This window comes from Epinephelus fuscoguttatus, linkage group LG14 (assembly GCF_011397635.1).
Source record: "Epinephelus fuscoguttatus linkage group LG14, E.fuscoguttatus.final_Chr_v1".
Classification (NCBI taxonomy): domain Eukaryota; kingdom Metazoa; phylum Chordata; class Actinopteri; order Perciformes; family Serranidae; genus Epinephelus; species Epinephelus fuscoguttatus.
In genome coordinates, this window is record NC_064765.1 from 27,097,255 (window position 1) to 27,113,724 (window position 16,470).

Sequence of the window (16,470 nt, forward strand, 5' to 3'; positions counted from 1 at the left end):
TTTGTTTGTTTTTATTCTGTGAAGCACTTCGTGCTACATTTTTAATGTATGAAAAGTGCTATACAAATAAAGTTTGATTGATTGATTGAATTGTATAGTTTACAACACTTAAACTGTATAAGGACATTTTATTTTTATTGATGGTCATTGGTGCTTTTTATATATATTTATATTTATCATTTTCATAAACACTTGTTGGTTCACATACTTGAGTACATAAGCGGCCTGTCTTTGCTTTACCTTTATTAGCCCAGCCTTGTCATCCTTGTTCCTTGCAGTTATGTCTATTTATAGGTAGTACATTGAGAGAAATGAAAGAAGAAGAAGAAACAAGTGAAATTCCTTCTGTGTGTACACATACCTGGGCAATAAAGGGAATTCTGCTACTGATAATGTGATTTTATCCTCTTTTCTTGAAGCCCTTGTCCTTGGAGAAGCTGCAAAAGCCTAAAATGTAGATGGCGAGTTGATTTATTGATTAGTGAATTAACAGAAAATTTGCTAGTTAACTACTGCTAATTGAACTGCTTTAATAATTAATGAATTGTTATTTTTTTTAAGGCAAAAAATGCCCCAGAATCACCATGTTATGATCCTCAAATACGAATATTTGCTTGTTTTCTCTTACAATTTGGTTGTTTGCTGGACAAACCAAGCAGTTTGGATATGAAAGCCTGGGCTTTGGGATATGCTGATGGGCATTTTTACTTTTTTCCTGATATTTTATATTAATAAAAATCTAAAAATATATATGTAATCAGCTCATTTATCAATGATGAAAATAATTGTCCTGCTCTTTCTCCTGCTTCCCATGCTTTTATATATATTGAATTGTGTTTACCTGTTTCAAACACCAGGGGGCGCTTGGGAGCCACTACAACAAGCAGACCCCAGCCTCATGTTATCAAACCCATAGACATATCAAACCTCTATTGTATTAAAGTAAGTGGAATAGATAGGTGCCCGTTATAGACTGAAGATAGGAGCCAGTCTTTGACTTTAAGTTTACAGTAGGACAGTGCACTCAAGCTTGCATTTGGTTAGGTAGTAGTTTGGGACTTGATAAAACGAAACCCCTCTTTTCACAATGCAAAAGCTTGGTCTCAGACGAAGAAGAAATGATATGTAATGCATATTGGAAGGTGAAATAATACGTAAAAATGAACAAAAATAACCCCCAGTGTAAGTGCAAGGTGGAAGGGTTATAAACAAGGAGGCGTATTCCTATAAAGTGACCACTCCTCTCTGTCAGACAGCGCTTCCGTGTTTACACACCCACAAAAAAAAAACAGGACACTAGCGGCCGTTGGTCGAATGTTTACCGAGCAGGCATAGAGTGGTGGTGAGGAAAGTGACAGTCACACTGGAGCCTTGGTGTATGGTGAAACACAGGTGATTTCAGCTTCCACGGTTGCATTTTACAGCGGAATGTTCACTCGAAGGGGGCATGGAGACGTCAAGAAATCTACACAGAAAGTTCTGGACCCAAAGAAGGATGTACTGACCCGGCTCAAACACCTCCGGTCACTGTTAGGTGAGTGAAATGTCACCGGGCTTTTTGATGCTGCATCGCCGAGGCTTAGCTAGCCGAAGCTAGCTAGCTGGCATCAGCCGACTGCTAACGTCAAACAAGGCGTCAGGTTAGCTGGCTGGCTGTCACTGCGGTGACTAATGCACGCTAGCCGACAGGTAGCATAAATTAGCAATATAAACCACCTTCGCTGTTTAAAGTGTTTGTCACTCTCCGCCTGTTTTAATTTATTTTTCACGCGCTAATATCGCACAAGTCGCACAGTGATACGGCATGGATGCTAGCTAATGAGAGCTAGCTCCCCTTGCAGCTAACTAACGTTAGCCAGCCGATGCTAACTGATGCTGCCTTGTCAGTGCATCTGTCGTTGAGGAGCAGACCACCACATTTGTTGTCATGTAGTCCCGTGTCATTCTGGCTGCTTTTAAATAAGTGGTAATTGCAGCTCTCTGCCTTGACACATTAAAAACATTAGTCTGCATTTATATATTTTGCCTGAAGTGAGAATAGAGCTTTCCTTTAGCAGGTTGCCAGGTTGAGCTGCTAGTAAGTAACTCTATCACAGACATTTGATTTGAAAAACATAAAAAAAAATGTACACTTGAAGTCCTTTTGCTAAGTTGGACAGGAAGTTCAGGATTTATGACAGTCATAAAACTGTTGTGTGGCTGTTGTTCCTTCACTGTCATAATCTGACAGGATGAAGAGATGAATTTGCCCTGTGGTAGCCTGACTTGTGCTGTACATCAGAGTTTTGCATTACACATAATGGAGCCTATTTCCAACCCACTTTCATGGTTTCTTTCATTGATCAGTGATCCTGATGCTCTAGAGTGCCCATATAGTGGATTACTTTGCCCCTGTGAGGCTACATTGCAAAACATGGAAGTAGAAGGCAGAAGACACTCAAGTTAAATAGTTTATGTCCACTGTGTTTTGCTAAACGTTTTGAGTCCACATGATTCAAAAACAGCTTAAACAACAGATAGGTGTTTTAGACTCTATAGTAGGATAATTCCAGTTTTATTTTAGGTATGCAAATACCTGATTAGACCTATTCTGTCACATCCAAGATGCCCTTCATGGTACTGGGGACTGTAGCATGTACTTATACACATCCTCTATCCTCATTGTATCAGAGACAAAACGAGGTCAGTGGGTACTTTGGGAAAGTGTGAAGAGGAGGAAAGTTGTCAGGAGGGAATTGCGAGCTATGGAGGAAAACTGCAATGGATTCATTATAAGTGTAATGTATTGTGTGATGTGCTGCTTTTCTCCAGGATTTCAGTCAAAGTAGGTCACCTGTGCTCAGGTTTGTGCTCTGGAACCAAAGAGTTCATATCTTGTAAGGATAAATGTCTCATTATTGCAGTTTAATATTTTGTCTCAACAGCTTGCCATATATTTGTACTTACACTATAATGCAGTACCTACAGGTGAAATTAATATTCTGATAATTATTACTCCTTTATCTCTACTGAAATGTTTTTTGATATTTATCAAAGTATTCAAAATAACAGGGCTTACAGTCAAAAAAATATGTGATATAATATGATTCCTAAACTTACAAGATTGCTTACTATGAAGACATGAGAACTGTGTACCACATTAATTTGGCCCAGCCTTACTTGATGAACCATTAGGCACTTTTTGGCAAAGCTTGACAGCAAAGGTATGTCTGCAGCAACAGTGGACATCAGTGGAAAGGAAGCATCACTCTGAGAACAAGGTGACTTTGAGATGATTAGGATTTGAACCATTTGTTTTTACTGGTGCATGCTTGCATCAGACAAGCATGCACCAGTCATAGCTGTATGTTTGCTGCTTTATTGATTTCTGCACAGTGGCACGACTGTGACAGCCAGAATCAGCTTCATAGTTTCCAGAAGCTTGAGCAAAACCATTGTAAGTTAACATGGTTATATCTTTCTGCTATCATTGCACACCTTCAATGTCAAGGCTAGTACAACCAAAGTGGAGGTCAATACCGAGCTCTGCGTGTCTTCTGTGTTTTTCTTTCCCCTCATGTGCAGTTGAAGATAAGGCTGGTCTGTTTTTCCAGCAGCTGATACAAGGGCCTGCATGTTGATGTCCCCTCAACCTCCCTGATTTCATGGTGCTTTCAGCTAAGGAAGGACTTCCTCTTGGTGTTGCTGCTTCCTGTGTGGACAGGAAGGAGTGATGAGAGATGGGGTGCTGTGGTGGACAGGACAGGGACTTTTGGGAATATAGCTGGCTTCATGTAATTTGCTAAAAGCATTTTGTGTTTTTGTGAGTCACGCAAATATCATATTGCAAGAGTAGCATTAACCCAAGATGAAAACTAAGGCTGTCAGGCCTCATAACCCTCATATGATGGTTGTAAAATGTCAACAGCTGTGGTGTATTTCAGTAACATTAACACGTCTATCATATCCCTGCAATTGCAGATACTTTTAATTATATGTCTCTGAAATTCAAAGTTTAAGTGTCCCACCAATATTCATACAAAACTTAAGCATTACTGGCAGCTTGTTGATCTTGGGGATCACTCTAAATTCAGGCTAAACCGAATTTAAGTCAAATATGTTGTACGTCTCATTAAATTTGTGGCGTAGTAGTACTGAGACCAGAAATCTGTTATAAACCAGCTTGTTGAAACTCATCGTAGTATCAGTGGTATTGGAGTTGAAAGGACAGTCTGTGGTCTGGGCTATTTTCAGAGTGGCCCTGTATTGGTTTTCTGCTCACTGAGCAGATCTGTGGGATAGAGTGTGAAAGCTGCTGCATGTTAATTTGCTGGTCATGCCTGGCTGGATTTGGCTGAGGTTGTTAATTACAGGAGCCCAACAAACCACCTGATCATTCACTGCTTCTCTCAGTGGAGGCACAAATGACTCTTTTCGTGTTCAAAGTCATTCTTAATCTCGATCCCAACTCAGTCTGCATTTGTTGTTGCATACAACTGCCCCGATTCCTCCAAAAATAAGCCTGAAGTGGATGGTCAAAATTCTTGGAATAATGTTGGAAATCTCTCTTTAATTTTGATTATACATAGGAGTGTTTGTCAGGGGAGTATACTCATCGATTGCTGAAGGAAATTTTTTGACTTGCTCTTGCCACAGAGAGGTCAGAGCAGCAGGTCAGCCAGAGATCAGTCAGTGCTGCTGGAGCTAGCAGTGATTCAGTATTCTCTGCTATCATGAGGGCTTCAGCATGGGCTTTCTGGTTTAAAAACAATAACTACATCACATAATCTGAATAGAACAAATTACATCACCAGAAGGTATTGTTTGTCTCCTTTTGTTCCCTTCAGCTGCCATAAACAAGCTCAGCTTGAGCCTGTTGATGAACTGCATGAGAACAAAAGTGACTATGTGTAAGTGTTGATAGTGACAACGGTTAGGTGTGTTTGTGACTGTAGGTGTGTGTGTGTGTGTGTAGTCAAATGTAATATTTTTTTCCTCTCTGCACTCATCTTTAGAAGAAATGAACTGTAAACTACATGTGACAAATAGAATTGATTCATTGATTGATTGAGGGTTATAAGAGGGAATCACAAGTTGAGGCACTTGAGGAAACAATGAACACAACACTGGAAGGGCTCTTAACAAGGTGGCTGAAGTAAAGGCTGAGATCACTCGACTTCTGATTCCCCCCTTTTTGTATAACACTCAGGTCAGACTTGTGAATAATTTCAGCCTCTTACCATCTTTTATCCCACACTATGTAGGCATGATCTCGACACTAGAGGGCTTTTCTCCAAATGTTATAACCACCAGAGTTAGCAATCACAAATGGCTTTTAAACTTTTTAGGGACTTGAGACTTTTTATCTTATTTCCTCAGAGGCTATCGCACACTGAAGATGACTGAAGTTTAGTTTGTATACTGCTGTGATGAAGGATAAAAATCCACAAGTTTCTGTGCTCTAATAGATACGCTATATTATCATTATAGTTTTCAATTTTGCAGTGTACTCTTTCACAATGAAAACACAGGGCCCATAAATCATAGAGGCTTAATGAAGCTTTTTGATAGTGACGAGTGCAAATAGACTCAGAAAAATAATCCATACAAATTAATTTTAATGACACCATTGACCAAACTATAAAACAACCCTGATTATGAGAGAGACATGCAGCATTTCAAGCAGTTTGCGACTTCCTTTTATAGAGTGCAAAAAACATTAGAAAAATCTTTAGTGACACTTCTAATTGCTGTTAAGGCAAGCTCGTCTGCCATTGCTGTTAGGCGACACTAGACGGCCATTAACAGGTCTTTGTCTCGTGTCTCCTATTACGATAACAGCTTTTTTCATTACGCTCCTAGCATTTAGCATCTTAGCTGTTGCCCTTAGCTTGAAATCTGCAGAGCTGCTTAGGAAGAAGATTTGGTAGAAGAAATGAAGAATGAGCCACAGAATCAGCTGCCATAAACTTTACTTTATGGAGAAATAGAAAGTTGCAAGATTTTAGCGTAGATTATAGATGGCTAAAAATAACTTTTAATGAACTAAATTCAGGTTACCTTTCCAAATATACCACCCAGTCCCAAGTTGTGATACACTGGCAGTATCAGTCAGGCTCTACTTGAGATAGGGAATCTGGGTTTGCCTGTAAAACAATGTATATTTTGTCAACATCCACAATTACTCATGAAGCTTTTATATTGCCACATCATAGAAAATGCTTAGAATATGTTGTTGTTCAATGCTAACAAAATAATTTAGGATCAGTAACTGATACACTCAGGTACATATTTCAGCCATCTTCATAAAGATACAAATGTAGAGAAAGAAGAACTTGAAATTCTCTGACTGAAAGCTCCCCAGTTAAAAAGATTTTTGCACAGATGCGAGTGTGCAGGTGCTTTTTACTTTCGGCTTTTTTATAAAAAAAAAAAAAAAAAAAGAAAGAAAGAAAAGACCTGTCAGAGTACCCTGTATGCGAAAAGTCATGGTAATAGAGATAGCACAACAGCGGCTAGCTACCTAACCAGGCAGCTCTGCTTGTGTACAACAAGACACTTGTCAGGAAACAGGTGCATGCAGAGACTAGTATAGTCACTGGAGGTAATAGGTGACAGCTTCTTTGCACTTGTTTTGCAGTCAGATTTATAAACCTGTTCAGTGAACTGGTTTGACAAATAGCTGCAGGTGTTGAAAATAAAAGGGGAACATTAATTTTATTATTGATACCATAAATTCCTCTCCTCTCTTTTGTTATTCCTGCTATTAAGGTAGCATGTGTGAAGCTTCCTCTAAACTGGTGCCACTGTCAAGATAAGCATTTGGCAGTCTAAATAAGTCCTGTGCTGCGATCCCATTAGAATTGCAAAGTATGGCATGATAAAACAGAGCAGTTAGCTTTTGCACATATATTACCTCTTAGTGTCTGGTGGGATGTTAGTGGTGTTGTGTGGATGCTGCAGTGTGGTCAGCAACTGGTTTCGTTGGTTAACGAATGATGCAGAAATGTCATTATTGGTGTGGTGTGAGGATTGCTGTGGTATTTGTTTTTCAAAGCATCAGAGGGCCAGCTGAATCATTTATTGACCGTCCCCATATGCCATCAAAGAGCAGACTCTAATGGTCTGGAGCTTGCATGGCATATACATGAATGTATTTTAATGTCTTGTGTCTGTCCTCATCGTACTTGTATATAAAAAGTCATAATTAACTATTTTTAGACTTTTGCTACAAAGTGCGTTAATAATCTTACCTAGTATTGTCTTTATTTATCGCGAGCCACTGTTTCTGGAAGAGGTTCAGAACAAACTAGTGATAGATGTACTTGTTTTTTCAGGTTACATGTCTCAACACATGACTTCTAAAAGCATTTCATGAACCTCTAGGATGTTCTAAAACTGTTTCTGTTTTCAGTCTGCGGTATTATTGTTACTTGTGTTCAGGGTTTCCTTAAACCACACTTGTTCAGATATGATATAAATCACATGGTGTTGAATGAAAAGGCTTTTTCTTTTATCTGCTGGCCTGCCAGAGAGCCAGAGATAGAAACACACCAGTTCTCTGTGTTCTGCGGTGGATGATATCTGTGCGATTTTTACACAGCACACAAAAAACCTGTTTGTCCAGTTATACTGTTTACCTGTCCTGCTTTTATAATAGCCAAACCTAACTCGAGACCTGCCGTTAACTGTGACGTTACCTGTTATCAAGGCTTGATCTCAAAGTGGATTTGTATTTTATGTTGCCTTTCTGAATGTCCAAGCTCTCGCTAATCTGATGTGGATTTCCAGGTTTAAAGCCAAAAGAAAATAAACACTTAGCTTTGGCTTACAGTATGAGCAGATTGCTACACAGAATTGTTGAAGAGCAAATTTTAGGTTGGCAAGCTTAGTAAAATACTCTGTGATTAATAAATATCTCTATATACACTTGAATGTTTTTTTTTTCCAGGTATAGCCCTCGTCTTTTCTTAATGTGCTCCCTTCTTTAAGCCCTCTAGCAGTTACATTTGTCATGTAAAGCACAGTGAGGCATCAGCTGAAGTTGAATGACCCTCGCAGCTAATAAATGAAAGTGTTGCTATAACATTTTGGTTTAATTGTAAGTGGATGAAAACGTGGAGTTAGTGGAGAGTCAATAATGTAGGTAAAATGTTGGTTGCTTTGTTAGATATTTTGTTTTCCTAAGAAACCAGGATTATTACCAATACATTAATTATGGATGATATTTTTCATTCTCTGTCTGATAAAAATAAAATGCTTCAGGTCTTCCCTTCTTTTGGCTACCAGCTGTTTGCTTTTAGCATTTTAAATGAAAAGACAACAGCCTCAAAATTCAACTATAGTATAACTTCTCATTTTAGAATTGGAGTTTGTTGCACACCTGCAGTGTCGTGTGACCTTGCTCGCATGGTGGTAAATTGTGGCATTTTCTACCTTTTGCTGGAAGGAAAGACAAATTAGGGAACAAGGAAGATAGTACTACTCTGCGTGCATTGAAACCAAATTGTTTGGTGTCCATCTTCAGTCAGTTTTTGTCTGCCCTCCGGCTGAGGAAAGGCAAAGTACGGAAGGACTGACTACAGGGAAACAAAGGTAACCTCTGTGTCAATAAAGATAAGGATTTTAGTGCTACCTGAGCAGAAATAGTGAAAGTTGGTAGTTTAGCAGCTCTTCAGTACTAAGCTGCCAAGATAAGCCACTTGCTAATATGTGAGCTCAGACTGGGATAAGGTCAGGCTTTGCCAGTTCTACCATGACTCTTTCACACTGTGCTCTGTGTAGACCCCATAGTCCCCAATCTGTTACACAGCTAGACAGGCTGCAAGTTGAGAGGCATTCATGCAGTGTTTGGCACACTGGCGTCATAATGAAATTATATGCATCATAAGTGTCGTGATTGCAGGGAAAAGGCCCCTTTTCATATTGATTACATTTCTTGGATTTGTTTGTATGCAGCTGCAGTTTGTTCTGAATCATAAACAATATGATGACGCTCTGCTGTAGCATTTTATCCTGAGCTTCACATTACTTCTGCAGGGCCATTACAAGCCTATTGACATTTTAAATAAGGTTTATTTATCACTGACTGGCATACCTTATGTGAATTGTGTATTAAATGAGCTGTATGCTTTGCTTCATTGCTCTATGCCTGGCAGTATGTTAATCATTCTCTGTGAATACCTTGCTCAGAGGAGATGATGCATTGCATGGTCAAGCCTGTTATTAATATTTTCTCTTGACAAGCTATGGCACCTGGAAATCAGCGAGCCCATTGCAGGCTTACATGGCTGTTAGTCCATAACGTCCACAGTTGCGCAGTTTTGCAAACTGAAAGCTTTACAAGCGAAACCAATCCATGGAAGATGAGTGTCTTGTCATTACTGATAGAGAAAACTAAGTGAATTGGCTCCAATCGACCCCCTGATAAGGAACATCAATTTGGCCCAGTGAGTGCTGAATTATGATTGACATCTCTAGACTGGCACAGCTTGGAGCACATTCAACAGCATTAGAAGCAGCTGGGTGTTATCAAGGCCTTGAATAAGGCCCATGCAGCCTGCTATTGTAACTGTAAATTGTGTCATGTGACAGACCTGCCCTCCTCAGCTGGTTTCAACAGATTTATGATTGAACTCCTCTTAACTATGGTCAAATATCAACCTCCTGACCCATTAGTCAGAAAGAGCTGTCTGCAGCTGATCTGTTTGTTTTTCTCCATAGCATTCTTTCTTGTCTCCTCTGTGGCCAAAGAAAACATGATGACAGACAACATTTGAAATACAATATAGCATGTAAATGTCCACAACATACATTTAAGAAATAATTTTGTTCCTTGTATTTCCTTGTAAGTTAAGGAAACATTGAAAGAGAAAACTTAAAAAAAAACATAGGAAAGGATGTACACAGCTAAAATGTGGCTTGTGTAGCTTTCTTTCTCTAAAAACGGATATGATTAAAATCCAAAACCTGTAGTGAGGACAAGTATGATTTTGGGACCAGTTAAAGCACTGCCTCTGTCAGTGTGCCTTTTGGGGTCTCCCTCCTACATATCCCCAAATGATTCACAAAAACAAAATCCCAAAAGAAAACACCTCTCTTATCTTCCAAATGATTAGTCTCTTGCAGTCTCTTTAAATTGGTTCTTTTTTGTTTGTTGACAACCATTTAGGGAGGAAGGCGCCATCTATGGTGCATCCATCAGCTCCCACATTAGCTACCAACCCCGCATCTCTTCTACTATGCGTTGGCATCCTCTAGGCATCCCTCTGCCTGGGCTCTTAAAGAGTCCTCTGTGTCTGATCTGAGCACACTGCCAAAGAAACATATCAGTCTTTTCTCTCTCCTCATCTCCTCTCTGGCAAGAATATAGTGCACCTGCAGTGTTAGCTAGCCCAGAGCTAATGCAAATGAGCGCATGTCTGATCAAAGGCCTGGTTAAACTGCTTTTTGAGTATGACATGGCATATTAATGATTCTGCTTCAGGTGGTATAAAAGGCATACATTGTTTTGCCAGAGGGTTAAATATGGTTTGACACAACCTTTGAACATTAAATGTCACTACTTATTATCACATGTGTTGTGTGCTGATTAAGTTTGAATAGGGAGCTGCAGGCAGAGTAGCCAGTTTGGTTTTGAGTGTGTAAATATAGGCTTCAGTTGACTGGATGACCTTCACCCGTTTGGCTAACAACCCTATGTGTACACTGCTGTGTACACTCTCTTAGTGCTCGCTGGGTAAACCCAGTTTAACGTAAGTTCATTAGAATAGCAAGCAACAGAAGGAGACAGTAATTATTCAGTTAAAGCTTAAAGAGGACCTATTATGCTCATTTTCATGTTCATACTTGTTCTAGTGGAAACTCAGAATACATGTTTACATGTTTAAAGCCACTACAAGGAACTTTTAACTGGATATGCAAAAGTCTCTCGTTTCTGCTGATGTCTGTGTATGACCTACAACAGCAAATGAGACCATCAGTGTGAAGATAAGCTATTTCTATATAGTGTATATCCATACCTTTAGGAAACTCTGTACGGGTCTGTCCCAGGTCGCTTCCAGGACAAAGCGATTTACGGCACTCAGACGGCACACGTCATCTTACCTAGCTGCTTACATTTATAAATAGTCGCTATTCCTCCTCCTTGACCCAACGTCCGCGGGGAGTTAAAATAGCAGCAATCATCGGGTAAAAGTTCTGTGAAAGCACTGGACTCACCAACAGCCAGCCACATCTCAGTCACCCAGAGAAAATCAAATCCTCGGGAAGTCAGGAAATCCTTCAGGATAAACGTTTTGTTCGCTAGCGATCTAGCATTTACCAGCCCAATCCTGGCAGGAGCCAGCGGGTCAGCTGTCCGGGGAGCCACAGACAGAGGCCGCAGGTTGCGCTGATTCACCCAGCAGGGATGAGGAGAGCAGGGGCCGCGGGGCTGGAACACATCATCCAGGCTGACGACAGGTACCAGCCAGGCGTCGACAGGGTCCGGCAAGTGCCGAGAAATAAAGAGGTGAGTCACTGCTCCATACTCAGTCCAAGAAGCCATGGAAGTGCTCGCCAAACAGGCCTTCAGTCTTACCAGCCGACCGCTGCGTTTATCCCAGCGGCAGTGGCGCTTATGCCGGAGAGGTGGAGCTGGGGCGCGGCAGAGGTGAGCTGGGATCCTGATAGGAGCGGGGGCAAAGTTTTCCTGTCTTGTTGTTTCATTCATCCCCAAAACAAACACATGCGCGAGCCAGGTAAGTGTCTTTACGACAATACGCGCTAGAGCTCATGGGAAATGTAGGCTTCATTCCGGCAAAACACTACCGCTTTTGTCCACAGGGTCGCCAAAATCAACTCAAAATGAAAGCTCCTTGTAGGGGCTTTAACAGTCAGAAAAACAGAACTTATTGTATTGTTTGTGCTGGCACACCTGTATTTATCTTTTGTCTGAGGCGCTCTCTTAACGTCTGTCTCTTATAAGTCTCTTCCCGAAAAGCTCAGTCTGCCCCTTGATTGGTCATCATTTCCGAGTCTTGTGCATCACTATGGAGCTGCATCATTACTAAGCTGGTTGTGCCCTAAGTAGGTGGAGTCTGCACACCATTAGACAGGTATCATGACCAACAGATCAGCCTGATGTGCCACTAAAGTTCAGCAGCGAGAGCAATGCATACGTCACTACAACCACATGGCTCATACAAACACAATTACGACAACGTAGATTGATGATACAGAGAACTGACGAATGACGCATAAAACGCAAAGATTACTGTCCATGCAGGCAATTATTTTTCAAATAAGCCAATAGGCCAACGTTGTTGTTTGTTTTGTAGGCTGGCAGTTATGTGGTTTCTATCACTGGCTGACAAATGGCACTCCATTTAAACAGCTTGGCAGCTCTGAAATGGAGCAGATCCTTTGTCTCTCAGGCCTCCAGGACGTGGGCCGGGCTTTGAAGCCAATTTACGTAGTGGCCAAACAGTGAAAATACATCTTCCAGGTCAGTCACTTGATGCCTGTGGGTCCAAAAATACTTTTTTCCAAGACTTGCGTTGTAAAAGAGACGTCTGTATACCAGTTAATACAGTTTTTTGAGTGTCACAACCCCTGCAAAAAGACTCGTTGGAATAATGGGATTTGATACATTTAGTCTGACAACACTTAAACAGTCTAGAAGAGCCACACAATTAAATCACTTTATCCCCATTTAGGTTGGCGGAGGGTTGAGCCGGCCGGCGCAAGTTTGTAGTGTACTTGCAGTATGGGCCCCATGATGCGTTACATCTAGGTAATTTTATACCCAAGAAGTCAAAATTTGTTGGCGTCGTGCCACTGAGCACCTTTCAGAGAAATGAACAGGGCCCCAACTTCAACACTATATCCAGTTCTCCTTCTACATCCATGATGTCACTGCACTGTCAATGCAGCTGTGGAATGACTAATGAAAAATGGTGGTCCTTTCTACTGTGAGAAATCCCCAATAGAAGCTTCATAACACAACAACACAACCTGACATGCTCTAGCAGGAATATGATCTTAATCAGGAAGAAATCTGCGACCAAGATTACATGTTCCCTGGCATTAGCAGTTAGCATTTAGCTTTACGAAGCAGTGTAGGCTATATAATGTAAACACTGGCAGTATAGTGTACCTGGAGCAAATGACCATAAAAAGAAATCTGTCACAAGCTGACATGATCTTGTAGCTAAAGCAGAAACAATACATTGGAAACAGTCTTCAGAGCAATCTGAAGCCTGAGGGTTTTGATCACAGGAATTACTTTTACATATGTTTACCTCATTATTTGAAACTTTGGCCATTTGGTTTAAAACTTGAATATGAACATCTAACATTGTAACATTATATGACAAAAAAAGGAAAGCATGAAAGGTCCCCTTTATTTTGTTGCTGCTTTGCCTACGAGATGGATATTGTCCCATTGTGGTTATATTGGATGGAGTTATATGATACTGTGGGACTCAGCAGTTTAATCCACCCTTTCACCCTTGGCCTCAGAAGTCACAGTGAGACACAGGGTGACCTATGGTGACATCTGAAATATCCAAATTCTGTTCATCCAGCAAAAGGCTGAAAAATAATGGCATGATCTTTGCACTGGCATTTGGGTGGGATATTTTCCTGTAGAGATTTTATGGAAATGACATTAAGTTTAAAACATCTGCTTCCGTAGAACAGTTTGAGAAGATGCTGTGTTTTTTTGCCCTTCAAAATATTACATTCTGGCCCTCAGCTCTGACTGTATGGTATTATTTTTTAACTGGTCCTGTCACATGGGGTTGGGACATCTGCACATCCTTGAAAGCTAACAGGAAACATAGCACAATGGAGAACAGTGTCATCCATCCCAAACCTGCCATGGCTGGTCTGTTTGGCATGTGTTTATTAATTCCACTAGAGAAGATTGCAGGTCTCTGCATCATTAAGTTATCACTGTCAGCAGTATCCAGACCATTGTTCATACAGTTTTTGGTCAGTTAACAATAAGGCTGACTCAATGATCCCCTTGCACAATAGCCAGTTTACTGTAATATGGGCAGCTGATTGGCAATACCTGAGTATTTAGCTTCAGTCAATAAGACGTAGAATTACAAGGATAGCATTGGGGCAACAACTGACCCTTGGTTTATTTTGTTACTGAGCTTGGCTGGGTTTTGTTAGCACCCCTCTCTTTTCCCTTTTATTAGTTCTTTAGCACTCTCCCTTGTACAAGAAGTGCTATTATGTGTGAATCACATCAGTGAGTGTTGGCATTAACTTTGCTTCCTCAAACAGAGGGGTTCTGAAAACAAGAGAGCCAAGCTATCAGCTCATTCAGCTGCAGTCACCAGTGTTAAGACACATGGTTTCCTCCCACTATAACAGCCCTGTGTGATCACAGCTCTCCACAGCTGCTGTTCATCCAGCACTCTTTTCCTGTCTTTGACATGAGAGTCTCACAGACGAAGGGGTGTCTTTTGAAGGACACAGTTATCTTGTTCAGTTCAGAAGATACAGTGTCATCCCCTGCATTCCCAGGGCCCGGAGAACAGGTTCTGTCTCTTTCTGTCTGCACGCTGTTGTTACCTGAGAAGCCAGTGAAGCCCATTGAGTGAAGAGCCTTGCTGGATAATGCAGTTCACAATGCTGACAACCACTGTGCAACTTCATCTTTTCAGCCAAACATTTTTTTACTAACAAAAAGTAGGACTTAAATGTGCACTCAGCAGTTCTAATCCAATACACTTTTTTGACAAATTAAGCGAATATCTCGTCAAGGTTCACTAGCAGTCTGTTGTGTGCGCATTAAAAGCAAATCCGGTGCTCATACACAGCCCTGGCTCTGTAAATGGGAAACAAACAAAGTGGCTCAGACAGAGCCACACAATACTATTCCAGCCAACAGCAAAAGGGAGCTATCGTGTCCGTGCACAAGACCGGGGAAAGGCCATGGATGTTTGAAGAGGAAGGGCCAGTCAATATGGAGAAAATCAAATATCAGAGTATTTCTGACCAAATACCTCAATATTGGTATTACAGCTGTATTGTAGGATTGACTGTTGGTGTTTTTACACTACATTTACACAATGAGATTTTTGATTAATACTTATCAGTGATGTGGATATAATGATTAAATGAATAAAGGCTAATAATAGAACAGCTGAAACACTCTTTAGAACGTTCATAAAATGACATCACTTTACTGTAACGCAGCCTTTAAAACCAGGTAAAGACAACACACAATACTCTCAATATTACAATATCCAGAATCTAAGAGGATATCTAGTCTCATATCCTGATATTGATATAATATCGATATATTACCCAGCCCTACCAAAGAGCGGGGGAAGAAAAAGTGAGCATGTGGTCTTTGTGTTAATAGTTAATGACACAGTATGCCATCAGACAGTTCATACCGAATTCTTAATTAATTTCTTAACGTTATTATAGTTGACATTGCTTTCGCACAGCATACTAGTACACCCTCCTCAGGTGAATCAGAAGTGATAACCAAAAGGCCGGACTTATTCAGCCTGAAAATGCTAGTATAATTATCATATTCTTGGGTTGAACTCACATGATTGCAAGGATGATGTATTTTATTATGTTTGATCCAATATTTTACCACGTACAAGACATTTCCTTGTTTGATACATATTGTCTGTATAAACAATTAATGAGCATGAAATTCTCATTTATGGCTTTGCTCATGTATGAGAATTAATGCTCAGCGCTGACCCTTTGACATACTTTATACAGCCTGTACAGAAATCTGTTGCTACAGGTAGACCTTGAATTTTAGACTTAGACTGTCTTTGTCTGAATTTTACTACTGGGAGGCTCATCAGTCTTGTGAGCCTTTTAGAAGATGGTTCGCATCCACCTGAGATTCTTGTTCCTGTCAGAGGGCTTTTATTTATTTATTTATTTTATTGTCTTCTCCCTCCTTCAGGCATCTTCCTCTATCCGTCATGCTCCAGTAACTGTTTAGGCGTATTTGAGCAGATGGGGAGCAGTGAGTCTGAAGGCTGGGGAGCGCAAGATGATGGCCCTGTGACATTAAGCATGACATATGAAATTGACCCAACAACCCCCCACATCAGCTCCTCACACATGCAACAGTATTTAAATTAGAGCTGCATAACTCATTTAAAGACTTCTGTTATTTCCCCCCTCTGTTCTTTATCTCTCTCATGCACACATGTGCACCATTTGCACAGATCAGACCTGTTTCATATTAAGAAATGTTGTTTTTTGATTGTTTAATTAGACACGTTCAAATCTTAACTTACCTTAAGGAAAGACTTTAATACTGGTCTGGTCTAATTATAGGACACAGTCCAAAGCTACCCTTTGTCTGTTGGCTGGGGGATATGCTGAATGGGAGAGTATTAAACAAGTCGGCTTAAATTTGGTTGAAACCTGTTTCATTTTAATAGTAGCCAACTTACCGACATGCATAATAAACATGCTGATGCTGTCTAAACAATAACACACGTACACTGA

At 40.5% G+C, this 16,470-nt stretch overlaps 1 protein-coding gene across 6 annotated transcripts in view; it reads left to right on the forward strand.

The window, feature by feature from the left end:
• The first annotated feature begins 1,263 nt into the window (after positions 1–1,263).
• The window catches only part of ralgapa2 (Ral GTPase activating protein catalytic subunit alpha 2), a 110,564-nt gene continuing 95,357 nt past the window's right edge, over positions 1,264–16,470 (forward strand). For 5 of the 6 annotated variants that reach the window (XR_007450846.1, XR_007450847.1, XM_049595354.1 and 2 more), the window contains exon 1: positions 1,265–1,534. Coding sequence is in view for 4 of the 6 variants with exons in the window: in XM_049595354.1 (XP_049451311.1) it covers positions 1,429–1,534 (106 nt within the window). In the remaining 2 variants the exon portion in view is untranslated. Of the gene's footprint in view, positions 1,535–16,470 lie in introns of all 6 variants that reach the window. The other variant, XM_049595357.1, reaches the window with a different exon arrangement.